The 13611-nt window shown below is 54.0% G+C and overlaps 1 protein-coding gene across 3 annotated transcripts in view; it reads right to left on the bottom strand.

The window, feature by feature from the left end:
• Positions 1-235: 235 nt before the first annotated feature.
• L3MBTL1 (L3MBTL histone methyl-lysine binding protein 1) overlaps positions 236-13611 on the bottom strand; it is a 30918-nt gene continuing 17542 nt past the window's right edge. For 2 of the 3 annotated variants that reach the window (XM_070472654.1, XM_070472656.1), the window contains 8 exons: positions 13200-13285; positions 12904-13014; positions 12080-12194; positions 11193-11292; positions 10684-11021; positions 6916-7073; positions 6424-6486; positions 236-2962 (listed from right to left, as the gene is read on the bottom strand). In XM_070472654.1, the coding sequence (XP_070328755.1) occupies positions 2828-2962; positions 6424-6486; positions 6916-7073; positions 10684-11021; positions 11193-11292; positions 12080-12194; positions 12904-13014; positions 13200-13285 (1106 nt within the window). In that variant the 3' untranslated portion in view covers positions 236-2827. The remainder of the gene's footprint in view (positions 2963-6423; positions 6487-6915; positions 7074-10683; positions 11022-11192; positions 11293-12079; positions 12195-12903; positions 13015-13199; positions 13286-13611) is intronic. The other variant, XM_070472655.1, reaches the window with a different exon arrangement.

The raw sequence follows: 13611 nt of genomic DNA, 5'->3' as shown, positions 1-13611 counted from the left end.
TCAAGGGGTGCCCATTGTTTACATTATGTTGACTAATATGACTATTATGTAGCCATCTATCTTTATCCTTTATTTCTTATCTTTAGAATAAAAATCAGATGCTTTAGGACCTCTAACAGCTTTCTCATGTTACAATAAAGAATGCTTTATTCTCTCCATTAATGGAACAGTAATTCATTTTGTGCTTTCTGGATCTCTGACCATGAAAATAGAAACAGACTCTGACAGCAAACCATCCTATTCTTCAAGTTTATTTATGTTGTTTCAATATACTGACAAAATACACCACATTTTGTTTGTAAATTTTTCTCTCTCAAGAGTGACTGTATCTTTAACCAGAAGATTCTCTTAAAGAACACGCACGCGTGCGTGCATGCATGAACACACACACACACATACACACACAGGCACACTCTCACAAGGCAAGTACGAAAAAACATAACTCCACCAAAGTGCGTGTGAATGAAAGTGCAAACAGGCTTCATTTTCCAACTCTAGGATCATTCTCTCTGCTTCAGAAATTAAACAGAAAGCGTCTTGCTGTCCTAAGCCAGGGCAAGGGCTGGGAGAGGCTGCCAGGGCCAAAGTATAGGCGGTTCTTGCAGCTGGAGAGCAGGTCAGAGGGCACAGGCCAAGGATGCCAGCTCCCTCCCTTCATCCCTCACTGTGTGCCCAGGCCATGGTGTAACGATCTCATCTGGGGAAGGGAGGGGGTGAAGGGCCAGTGGGGTGGACAGAAGCCAGATTTCTCATCCCCCCCTTTATTTTGATGATTTGATTTCTTTTCAGAGTTTGACATTGGTGCAAGACAGTGCTGAGGTCCAAATTCAGGGGCCCTTGGTCCATCTTGTCTTTCCTGTAGACAAGGGCTAGGACAGCGGAGGGCAGACCCACCTGGCTCAGCCGTCCCAGCTGTGCTTCTTAGACGTGGGGAGGCCCCACAGCACGGCTGTGTGTGCCTGCTGTTTTCCCACGCCAGAACCAGCGAGAGCTCTCGGTCTCATCGGGGAGCAGACGGGGCCATGGAGCTGGTGGGTTTCAGTGCCACCCGAGCAACCAGGACAGAGGCTCAGACGGGCTCCTCCTTCCTCGTGGGCAAGCGGACGCCCATGCAACCTCGGTAAACCCAGACCCCTGCCCAGGGCAGGGCCGGGCCAAGCCTTCCCGGGAAGGTGGTGTCTCAGGTCTGTCCGCAGCCCTGCGGCAGTGCAGCAGGGGGCTGAATGGCTGCCCTGGTCCAGCGACCTGAGCCTCCATGGGAGAGGGTCCTCTCCTGGGCCGGGGCAGGAACTCAACAGAGCTTTGGGTTTCCCAAAGATAAAGCTTCATATTTTCACAATAGCCCTTGACATTTTCCCATACCGAACCTCACCTCTGCACCCTGACAAGCACATCTCAGAGTGCCCGACACACACCTGCACGTATGTATCATGTGGCGGAGACAAGGGGTCTGGGGGAGGTCCCTGGCTCCACAGGAGCTTGGCGGTGGCACCTCACCTCTGTGGGTACGGCCGGGTCCTACCAGGGCCTCTGCCCCCTGCCCCTGTAGGTTGGGAGGCAGGTTTGGCAGTGGCTCAGTGGAGGCCACACTTGGACAGAAAGGTCAAAATCCCAGAGCCGCGGCAGGTACCCGGCTGGCAATGCAAGAGAGATGGAGGGTGGTAAGAGAAGCTTAAGGGACATGGAGAATTCAAAGCTAGAGGAATTCACCTTCTTCCCAACTCCCACCTTTTAAGAGTCTTTGTAAGACTTCTCAAAACCAAGACATCTAAGAGACAGGTTGAATGTGACGGCATGGGGGGGGAGGTGCATGCCAGGCAGAGTGCATCCCAGGCAGGCATTCCCATGGCAAAAGGCCTGGCAGGCATGGGGCCCTTACGTCCTGGCAAACACGCTGGCTGAGACCCATGGCAGCAGGGAAGGATGCTCTGCTCTGCTTTGAGAGCCGCCATGTCTGCCGACCACCTTGCAGGCCCATGGCCTGGAATTATCTGATGTACCCAGGGGGTTGGCCTTGGCTACTTAGCTGGCCAGCCTGCCTCCCCTCCACAGTTGACACAGGAGGGGTGTGTGGGGACATCTGGGGAAACTTAGCCTCTGCTGCAGAAGCCAAACTGGTTCTAACCACCCCTCTGTTGGAAACAAGACAGGGCATGGGCGAGCGGTCCAGAGCTGGGCACGCTGAAGAAGGCATCCTGGCTCAGAATTCCCCACTTCTGGGCAAGAGCCAGAAAGGCATCTACAACCCTCAATGGATGCTATGAAGACATACCTCTGGGAATGTCTGGGAAAACCAGACAGCAGAATGAGGGCAACAAAACCTGCAGACAGAAACAGGGGAGGTGCTTTTTTGAATAAATGTGTTTGCGGCAGGGTGGCTTCCTGGAAGGAGGAAAGGAGATGGGGGAAAAGCACAGAGAGATGCCGAAGAGAGAAGGGCCTCAGGTTGAAGGACTCCCGTTCTACTAGACTCTCTTTTAACTGCTGAGAGAAAGACCCTTCGGTGATGAAACAGGTCGCTGGAGAGGTGGGGCCGTCGTGGCTGGGGCACCTTCAACCTTCGCCATCAGTAACGCTCCCGAGGCCCGCTCGCACCCTCACTGGTGTGCCTGGTGGTGGATGAGCTCCAGGACTCGGGGGCTAGGACTCCATCCTCTCCAGGGCTCCTCTGCTACCCTGTACCTTGCAGGGAGTGGCCCCGGAGAGAAGCACCACCCTGGTTAAGGGCCAGAGGGTGGGGGGAGCGGGGGCGGGGCTCAGGTGGGATGGGAGGAACTCATTGGGGAAGGAGCGTCAGCTGCGGAGGGAGGGCCCAGCCCTGAGCCAGTCACTTTAAGGTGTCGTCGGCGTTTTTGAACATGAGAATGGCGTTATAGATCTTCAAGGCTGGGCCCAGCTTGACGCTCATGATCTTCACAATGTCCGCCTGTGTCAGCAAAAGGAAGGCCTCGCCGTCAATCATCTGAGGGTTCGGGAGGGAGGTGGAAAGCGGAGAGGGGAAGGAGGAGGGCGGGGGTATGCGTGGGGGATGGGGAGGGAGAGAGAAGATGGGCGTGAAGGACAGGTGTGGGGAGGGGCGGCGGAAGGCGGGGAGAGGAAGGAAAAAGGAGAAAGGACAAGGAAGGGAGGGAGGAAAAAAGACAGCGATGGGGACAGAGAAGGAAAGAAAGACATCCGCTGGTCTCCCCGTGTCCACACACACACAGTCTCTCTCTCTCTTCCGGCTGGCTGGTGTGGATTTCAGAGTATGTTTGCAAAACACTCTGCCCCCTCACTGACAGGGGCTTCTAAGAACCTGCTGTTGCTGTCCTCATATAAACCCACGAGTCTACGTCAGTGCCGTGAATAGTAAACCAGCAGACACCGCGGGCAATCCCACGGGATGTGGGCTAAGCTCTACCTGTTACCTGTGAGCTCTTTGTGAGAAGAAAAGGCAGGGTGGGGAAGGAAGAGAGGAAAAGAGAGAGATTTAACCTGAATCTAACCAAGCCTCTGCACCCGATGTCCAGTTTATAAGAAACACAGGGGAGAGTGGAATTAGTTAAATGACACTTCGAGGAAGCAATGAAACAAGTCTACAAGTTCACATTCACCAAGACTGTTTTCAATGTTGTGAAAAAAGAGACAAACAGAGGGCAACTATTCTAGAACAGAAGATACCTAAGAGCCGTGATGACCCAGATCAACTGTGTGAACCTTGCTTGCGTCCTGGCTCAAAACTACCAACTGCAAAAGATATCCCAGGCACGAGCAGGGAAATCTGAATACAGCAGAACACAGGTGATATAAAGCAGCTATTGCCCGTTTGTTTGGTGGGATAACAAGGTGGTGGTTATGCAGAGAAAGACTTTAGTTTTTAAGAGATGTGTGCTCATCACCAGACTGGATAGGCTACCCATCAGACCACTGATCCTGAATTGGAGCAGATCCAATTTCTCACTCATGAAGCATTCCTCTAATGACTGGTCTGTCCCAGCTGGAATGAATCCTGACTCATGTCCCACAAAGCATCACTTCAGCCAGAGAAAGCCCATTCCTGGAGTAGCATCCCCTCTGGGGATGACAGATGATGTAGACCAGACCCTGGAGAAGGCAAACCTCAGACCTTGCAAAGGTCCCCCTCTACCCTGGGTACACTCTACTGGATGTCGCTGGGCCACCAGCACACTGTCCCCCTTTGGCATTGCTTTCTTGTATCACAAGAAAATGCTTTCTTGTATTTCAGATCATGCTGAACTGAAATACACAGCAGATGCTCAAGGGAGAGACTGCTCTTCTCCTAAAAAGGGGAGAAAGCCCCAGGACCAAACTTCGGGGTGATTCCATGGCTGGCTAAGCCCCTGAACTCAAAGAGCACTGATTTACAACCTGTCACCACCCAAAGGAAGACCTCTAATGGATGCTACATCTTCTGCTCTGTCTCATTAAACACGTGCAGAAAAGACTTGGTGCAAGACAGAAGGCTTAGCACAAGTTGTATAAGGATGGGAAGCCTTATTAATATTAGACATGACAGAATCAAGCTTTTAAACAATGAGACCATGAAACCAACAAGAGATCATTTAATAGGGATACATGTAAAGTTTTACATTAAGGCTAATACCAAGAAACCTCCAGTGGTACTAGTAATACACTGGAAGATTTAGTGAGACTATAGTAGACAACTGATAGAAGGGGCAACTTGGGGACTTTCATGAACTCCAAGCTGGTGTAACGTGGCTATAATAAAGCTCGTGTGAACTTCTGCCAACAAAAATACAGGGCTCAAATCTGGAGAAGGAGAAAACTACCCAAAGGCCTGTTAACAGGAGAACTGTGGGATATTCATAACACAGAGCACTGCTCACGATAAAAAGGAGCTGAATACCAGTTACACGTAATGCAGATGAACCTCCAAACACTACACTGAAGAGACAAATGCAGAAGACTGTGTGCTGTGTGATTCCACTGAGATGAAGTTCAAGAACAGATAAACTAATCTATGGGGCTAGAAATCAGAACAGCGGTTGTCTATGGGAGCTCACAACAGGGGTCAAGAAAGAACTTTCTGGTATGATGGATGTTTCATATCTGATTGACATATTGGGTTCAGGGTGTACACATTTCACAAAACCTGTAGAATTATACTTTTGAGAAGCATAGTTATATATGTGTGTGTACATTTCACTCCATGCATATTTTACCTCCATTTAAAAAACCTAGGTGTCAGCTCATCAGGTGTAGCCACTCTCTTGGGGACCACCATCATGGGGGATGCTGATAATGGGGCAGGGGATACATGGGAACTCTCTGCACCTTCCTCTCAATTTTGCTGTGAACCTAAAACTGCTCTAAAAACATGTAAAGTCTTTTTAAAAACAAAAGGAACGAGCACCCAGAGGATCAGTAGCCCAGTGTGTTCTGTGTTGATCAGAGGGCATCTGAAACACAGGGCTCTACACACAGTCTGACAAGAAGATCACGAACCAAGAAGGAGAGGAGCTTGGGAGGGCCACCACCCAAGGGTCGATGAAGAAACTGGCCATGTTGGGCCTGGATAAAGAGATGCTTCCTGGGAAAGAGTAGACTTCTTTCTCTTGGGCACCTATAGGCGGCATCTTTGGGGAGCTGAGACTACATTCTCTTAGGTGAAGAGGGTACATGTAGTCTTTGGAAGGAATTCCTAAATAAACTCAAAAGGTCTCATCTGATTTCAAACTCTACAAATTACGAAAGTCATGATAAAGGTTTTTATTTAAGGACAACTACACAGTGAAAGTCAGAACCACTATTGGCTGAGCCCTCTCTCTATCGGGCCTGTGGCTATATATAGACACTAGTGACATAGTTACACTAGACATTCTGGTACCAGGATCCACTCATCAATTCCAGTGCTCATGTGGCCCTGCAAGGTAGTCATCATTATACCCATTTTATCTCTATTTTACAGGTGAGGAGATGCAGACTCAAAAGACATCTAATAGGCAGAACCAGAATTCACACCCACCTGCTCACGAAGCTAGTGGTTTTTCACCTACAACTCACTGCTTCTCATCTTTGGTAAGCTTTTGGGTCTTAATTTTATGTGTGTGTTAGCATCCTTGCAGTAAACAGCGATAGTCGTGTCAGTCAAAATACATTTTAATTGGCTGCCATTAGGGAAGCTAAGTTTGGACAGAGAGCAAAGTAGTGAATGGAATCATGTTTCTGGGATGGTTTCCCTTCCAGCTGACAGTCTGAACAGAGGGTTGGGTTCCCAAGCCGGGCCGTGGTCATCCGTACCAGGTTTTTCCCAAAGACATGGGTCACTGACTGATCCCCCCGACCTCAGGTGGGACAACAGAGGTCCTCCCTAGCTGGAGGCAGTGCTGGGGAGGGTGCCCACACCCTGCCATCTCAATGACCGTGACCCTGCTCAGTTCCCACCCTGCACCAAGCACCCACCTCATCCCTGAAGAGCCGCGCTTGGTCCTCACACCCTGTCAGGGTCTGAACGAAGCCGAAGACCTTGGAAATCAAAGGAGACATGTTGCCAAGGGGACGGGGCTCGGGAGAGGAGGGAGGAGGTGCCCCTGAATGGCATTGGTGCCTTCTGGGCTCTGACAGTGTAATTTTTGTTAGCAGCCCCAGAGGATCCTGATTCTCTGTGTCGCTGCGGGCCCAAGGTGAGGCCATTTGCTCCCAAGGCCCTGGGCTGAGCTGGTCTCTCCTGCTGGATTGGCGGCATGTCCCCCTCCCCACCCCCCAGGATGGGCCTATCAAATGGTGCTCAGGCAGCCCCCACTGGGCAGCTGGGAGAGGCTGTGGACGGAGGGATGATGAGTCAGGAGCGGTATGGGGCTTCCGCCTGACGGGGCCCTTTCCTGAGCCCTCCCGCCGGGGCATGGTGAGAGCAAAGAGGAGGCAGAGGAAGAGGGAGGGGTCCCCGCCCCTCACCTCATCAATGGTCCACTTGGCGACTGTCGAGGCCGAGATGCCCGCCACGCCAGGCAGGAGCTTGCAGTGCTGCTCCCAGCACACAGACAGCGACCGGTCGGGGTGGGCTGACAGGGCCGACATGAAGAGGGACTGCTGCGTGACGTCGGTGGTCAGCGCTGCAAGGCAGAGGCAGAGGCCGGCTGGCCAGGGCCGAGGACCAACCTGTCTCCCTCCAAAGCCTGCTCATCCTCAGGCCACCTGGGAGACTGGCTGGCAGAGGGCACCGGACCGTGGCCCCTTTCAGACAGCCCTGCAGAGCCAAGGGGGTGAGGCAGATCCCGCAACTCCTCACCTAGTGCTTGTCCCTCATGTTACAGACCATGTAGGAAGACCCCACCCTTCCCCCAGGCTATAGCACCTGGGCCCCCAAGGATGCTCTTTTCTCCTGGAGCTGTGGCAGCATCCTGGAAACACCACTCTGGAGACCCTGCATCCACATGGCCCCCGATATCCATGCCACCTCAGTGTGCCGTGTGCTCGGTAGCTTCAGTCGTGTCCGACTCTGCGACCCTATGGACCGGAACCTGCCAGGCTCCTCTGTCCATGGGATTCTCTGGGGAAGAATACTGGAGTGGGTTGCTGTACCCTCAGCCTGGACATCAAAAGCCCATTCTGCTTGCTCTCCATTTTCTAAGTCGTTTTGGGCCCTGACTGTTGCAGCCTCAGGGGGATTCTGTTTGAGAAGCAGAGTCAGCTTTCCCAGGAGACTTCCCTGGCAGTCCAGTAGCTGAGATGCCACACTTCCAAGAGAGGAGGCACAGGTTTGATCCCTGGTCAGGGAACTAAGATCCTTGCATGCCATGGAAGGGTGGTGGTGGTGTGGGGGCGGAGAACCAGCTTGCCCTGTCTGAAGGGAACCCCCCGGCCAATGCCACTGCCTTAAGCGCCTTTCCTCCCATTATGTCCCCAGCCAGGTCTGGTTCATCCCCTGCGTGCCAGCCCCCCGCCTACTCTGGTACCTCCAGGGTGATCCCTGATCCACTCATCCACCCACACTGCCTGTCCCTCTGCTTCATCAGCTCCTGGAACCCCTGGCTCCCAACCCCCAGCCTCCAAGCATCTCTGCCATCTGGTGAGTGACCCTGCCCTACCTGGCTTCCTCCTCGGCCGGGCTTGGCAGCTGTGTGCTTGGACTTCATCTACTTCTGGGGACTCTGGCAAACCTGGCCTCTGCCTACCTTACCTGCCTTGGCTGGCCTTGGGCCATGTGGCCACTGTCCCAGGGGGCTTGCCCTGCCTCTGCCCAGAGTTCAAGAGAGCCGGCTCTGTCCTATTCACTTGGTGCTAATTCCAGACTCTCATGCACATGCCCCGCTGCTGCCCTCTTCTCCAAGGCCCACCTTGCTTATTACTGTGTCCTTCCATCCCTTCCCTTCACTTCAGCCTTTTGCCCTGACTCCTTGGACCTCAGAATCATCCTTAGAACCTCTGGGATCCTGGTTACAGCCTCACTGATTGTTCTTCTCTAACTGCCCGCCTGCTGTCTGTCTGCTCATTGGTCCAAACCCAGGCTCCCATCCATACCCTGAAGAGCCCCAGCCTTCAGGACAACCCCGGAGCTTGTAACCGCTGCACAGCCCAGTCAGCTCTTGCAGGATCTGCTTAGGATACAGCCTGGATCTCCCATGACAGCTGCTGCCACCAGCACTTGGCCTCCTGTCCCCGCCGTGTCCCTCTTTGAAGTCTGCTATCTGGTGCTCCGTGTATCCTGGCAAGGAGTCTGGGGGCTGAGCTCCTTATCTTTCTTCCCCAGAGCACAGGACAGAAGCATTTGTAGGCAGCCCGTAGTATCTTATCTAACTGCAAAACATCTATAGTGTGTGTGTGTGTTAGTTGCTCAGTCTTATCTGACTTTCTGAGACCCTATGGACTGTAGCCCGCCAGACCTCTAGTCCATGGGATTTACTGGAGTGGGTTGCCATTCCTTTCTCCAGGGATTGAACCTGGGTCTCCTGCATTGCAGGCATATTCTTTACCATTTGAGTCACCAGGGTGGTATCTTATCTAACTGCTAAATATCTATTATAGCTCCTCTTTTTTTTTTCTTTTGCTTAAAAACAATAGAAATGTGTTTCTCATAGTACTAGAAGCTGGAAGTCTCAGATCAAGGCACCAGCAGACTGGGTATATATTGAAGGCCCACTTCCTGACCCCCAGGCTGCCATCTCCTCACCGCATCCTCACATGGCAGAAGGGGCAAGGGGTCTCTTAGGAGGGCACTAATCCCATTCATGAGGGGTCACATCCTCATGACCTAATCACCTCCCAAAGGCCCCACTCCAAATACCCTGACATTGAGGATTAAGTTTCAACATATGCATTTAGGGGGTTACAAATGTTCAGTCCAGAGTATTATTATTGGAAGTTAGCAACTATGTGCTGAATAGGCACTGTGGGAAGGTGAGGGCAGGGAAGAGGGGAAATGCAGTATAATAGAAAACACAAATTGGACTTGGGATCAGTTCCTTACTAACTTGTTTTTTTAATGCCGGGCACCTCACTTAACATGTGCCTCAGTTTCCCCATTTGAAAATGAACTGGTTGAGGGGACTTCTCTGGTGGTCCAGGGGTTAAGACTATGAGCTCTCAATGCAGGGGGCCCAAGTCCGATTCCTGGTCAGGGAACTAGATCCCACATGCCACAACTAAGAGTTCACACGCTGCCACTAAGACCCGGTGCAGCCAAATAAATTTTAAGAAGAAATAAAAAGATAAAGCGGCTGTGTAAGGAAATCATGGTGGTTTCCTCGTTCTTTCCAAGAGCTGACACTCACGGGCCCTGGAGGGCCCCATGAGCACCGTGAGCACAGCCAAGTCCTGAGCTCTCCAGGCAGGCAGCTTTCCCCAGGGAGCTGTTTTCCAGCAGACCCACACCGAGCAGGCCTACCCACGGATGCGTGAGAAGTCTCCGGAACAAAACCCAGAGGGACCAGGGTCCCCTGTGTGAGAGCCAGCTGATGGAACAGGGGAGCCCTGCCCAGAGGTCAGAGGCCTGGGCGCTGTCCCCCGCCCTGTCCCTGAAGTGTCTCAGGACTGGGGTGAGTCCTTCCCAGTCCAATCTGGCACACAGCTTCATCCATGGAAAGACTTCCCAAGTTCTCAGGATAATTCTGGAATGAATACAGCAGGCAAGCGCCCTCTGGCAGTCAGAACACAGCCTTACAATGGAAGCTGACCAGGTGTACCACATCCATGTTGCAGACCACTTGTGAGAGACAGCGAGATGGTATAGATAAAGCACCTGAAATGGTGCTTGGCCTATAGCAGGTGTTTGATAGTGTAGCAGCCACTATTATTTCAGGTAAGTGACACCTGAAAAGCAGGTATTATTCATGTTTTCAAATAAGAAAACTGAAGTTCAGAGACGTGACTTGCTCAAGGTCACACAGCTAGAGAGTAACAGCCTGACTTCCCTCTCAGGAAGCCAGGACTGAGAAAAGCAGAGCTGGGGGCATCATCCCACCTCAAAGCGAGTGACCAGGAGCCCAGAGAGGCTCTGCATCTTGCCGGCAGACTCACAGCAAGGCCTGAGGTGCAAAGGGGCTAGCATGTGAGGCCGTTCGAGGCCCCACGCCGTGTCTCAGCACTGCTCTGTACCTCCGAGTATCGTGACACCTGCCTCCCAGCCTCTCCCACTGTGTGCCGCTGGTGAGTCCTCCCACCAAACACCAAGCTGCCACGGTGAACACGGGGGAGGACACAGGGGACAAATGACCCAGGACTCACTCAGAAAATCTTCCTGTGGGATCTTCTGGTACTTTGGAGGGCGCCCGATCCTGGAGAGAGAGGAGCTGGGCCCGTGGCAGGGACTCAGCGCCTGCTCTGGCCTCGGAGGACTTGAGGCCCCGCACCCTTGCCCTCCGCACCGGCCGTGATGGCGAGGCTTCTTCCTTAGGGAGAAGCCGGAGAGGCTCCTCTTACGGGCCGAGGCCTCTGTGTCCGACAGCTCTGCCTTCAGCCGGCTCTGGTTCCTCTCGGCCAGGGGGCAACCCGAGAGGCAGTGGTGAGCTGTGAACTTGCCGGTGACGTGGCCAGAGCCATCACAACCAGGAGTGGGGCACTTCCTGGAGCAGGAGAAGGTTTGAGATGAAGCTGCTTGGTCCCACTTGTCTCTTCCCAACCCCGGCGCCACTGGGAGAGCGGTCGGGTGGACCCTGGTTGGCCACCCATGGTGGGTACAGGACAGACCCCTCTGAGCAGTGCCTGAGGGCCCCTGACAGGAGCCCTTCACTCACCGGTGGTGAAAGCTGTACTTGGAGGTCCTGCTGTGTGGCGGGCTCCGATAGCTGAGAGGGGGACAGCCCGTGGGGGAGGCAGCGCTGGGCTCTCTGGGTTCTGGAGGGGCAGGCAGAAAAGGGTCAGCGTGGGGTCTTGGGGGTGGAGGTGGGCCTGGGGGAAGGGACATGGAGGGAGGGAAGGTCAGCGCTAGGAACAAGTTCCCAGGTACAGGGGTCCTGAGCCAGGCTGGGACACCACTTCCTGCTAATGGACATCAGCCCCTCCTGGGGGAACGGGGGCTTGGCTCTCATATACACTGTGGAAACCTGCAGGCCATACCCTCTGCTTCTGGAAAGAGGAGTGCCCTCGATCAACTCAGGGCTGGTGTGGACACAGCTGCACCCAAAAGCTACATCAGGCAGATTCATGTTATTCTTGTTTTTCAGTTTCAACCCCAAGACTTTGGGGATTATTTTTTTTAGTCTCTGCCTAGGCTTGGAGAACAGTTGAGAAGGATCCACGCCCCGTGTGAAACAGATGTGGGTGACCTCCAAGCCCTGCCGGCAGTGGGGAGCAGGATCTGATGCAGGGAGCCGCACTGCCTTAGCAAGCACCGCGCGTGCTCTGCGTGGCTCTGCTGGATGCTGAGAGGACTCCTCAGGGCACAGCTACCTCCTAAGCATTTGCTCCCAAGTGAGTTTGGCCCTTCACACCTCCAGGTGCCCCACCCAGCAACTGGGGAGGCCAGAATCACTGCTCAGTACGGCAGACACCATCCCCAGGGTGGAAAGGATGAGGGACCCCAAAGTTTACTGTGGGCATGCTGTAGAAAGGGGGGTGCCAGGGCTCAGGGGTAGGGTCAGACATCAGGAGGAAGGGGTCAGAGCACCCCAGGGGTACATACGGAAAGGAGGCTGCAGGGGATGCCCCGTCTTGGAGCACCAGCCCGCTGGGTGGATGTCAGGGTGGTCAGCATCAATCCAGAAGTCATAGGCATGACTCCAGCCATCAAAGTGGAGCTGGGGAGGAAAGGCCCGGGAGGTCAGGTGTTCCTCGTGGAACCCAGCTCAGCCGGGAGGTCCTCCAGGCTCCAGGAGGCTCTCCCCATCCCTGGGGCCTGCCAGAAGCAAGATCCTGAATTGGAAGGACCAAAGGGGCAACCTCACAATAATCCATCTCGACCACCACACTTCCCAAGGGTTCCACCTATGAAGCTACTGGCATGCATGCATGCCAAGTTGCTTCAGTCATGTCCAACTCTTTGGGACCCCATGAACTGTAGCCTACCAACCAGGCTTCTCTGTCTACGGGGATTCTCCAGGCAAGAATACTGGAGTGGGTTGCCATCCTTCCTCCAGGGGACCTTGCCGACCCAGGGATCGAATCCGTGGCTCCTGTTCTGCAGGCGGATTCTTTACTGCTGAGCCACCAGGGAAGCCCCGAAGTTAACTGGTATCTCCCATCAGTCCCTGGGTAGGACAAGGATTCGTGGGCCCATCTGATAGGCTCAGAGAAGGGACAGGACTTGTCCTGACTCACAAAGGTTAAGTCGCAGATGAGACCTGACTGAGACCCAAGATCTTCGGCCTCAAGTTTAGAGCTCCCTTCCCTGCAACATGCAGCTTCCCTGCAGTCTGGCTCATGCCATACCCTTGACCTCAGCACTGTCTACGGAAGTCCTGCCCCGTTGGCCTGTCCACTCCCACAGCCCGAGGGGCCCAGAGCCACCTTTATCCGATGATCCTCCACATCCTCCACGCTGGCCACACGTATTAGAGCTGGGTTCCTGCGGTCCACGGCCTCCAGCTTCATGTTGACCAGGAAGCTATGTGGGGGTCGCTTCAGGGGGAGAGGGGTCATCAGGCCAAGGCCCTGCTCAGCAGAGCTGAGGCCCCAAGAGGGATGCCCAGGTGCTGTGCTTGGGGAAATTGTGGCCAAAGGGGGAGGCCGGGGCCCCATCCTGCCTGACCGAGGGCTCTGTGCTTTCCTGAATTCAGCTCTGGGGGCAGAGAAAGCCAACTCACCACCTTGAAGGCCCAGGTGGGCACAGCAGAGGCCCCGGTTTCTTCCAGATATTTCTCCCAACAGAAGCTGTCAGGGTCTGGGTAGTCTGGAGGAGAGGATGAGAGCAATATCTAGGCACCTGGGTGTAGTGGGGAGCTCCTCCCCTCCAAGCAGGACCAGGGGCGTGGAAAGGACAGAAGCCGTGGACAGAAATCCCCGTGTCACACCCTGCTCCTTGCAGGGGGCTCCTGAAGGGGAGGGGTGCCGGGCAGAAACAAGCAGTGTAGTTGGTCATCTGGAAACCCTGGCTCCCAGTCCTCTCCTTGGCTCTATTGCCTCGCTCCAGCCCCAGTCCCATCTGAACCCCCAGTGTATGTTCTGAGCGCCAAGTCGCTTCAGTTGTGTCTGGCTCTTTGTGATCCTATGGACCGA

This window comes from Odocoileus virginianus, chromosome 9, assembly GCF_023699985.2.
Source record: "Odocoileus virginianus isolate 20LAN1187 ecotype Illinois chromosome 9, Ovbor_1.2, whole genome shotgun sequence".
Classification (NCBI taxonomy): domain Eukaryota; kingdom Metazoa; phylum Chordata; class Mammalia; order Artiodactyla; family Cervidae; genus Odocoileus; species Odocoileus virginianus.
Note: the sequence above shows the minus strand (reverse complement) of the source record. Positions and strands in the feature narration are given on the sequence as shown.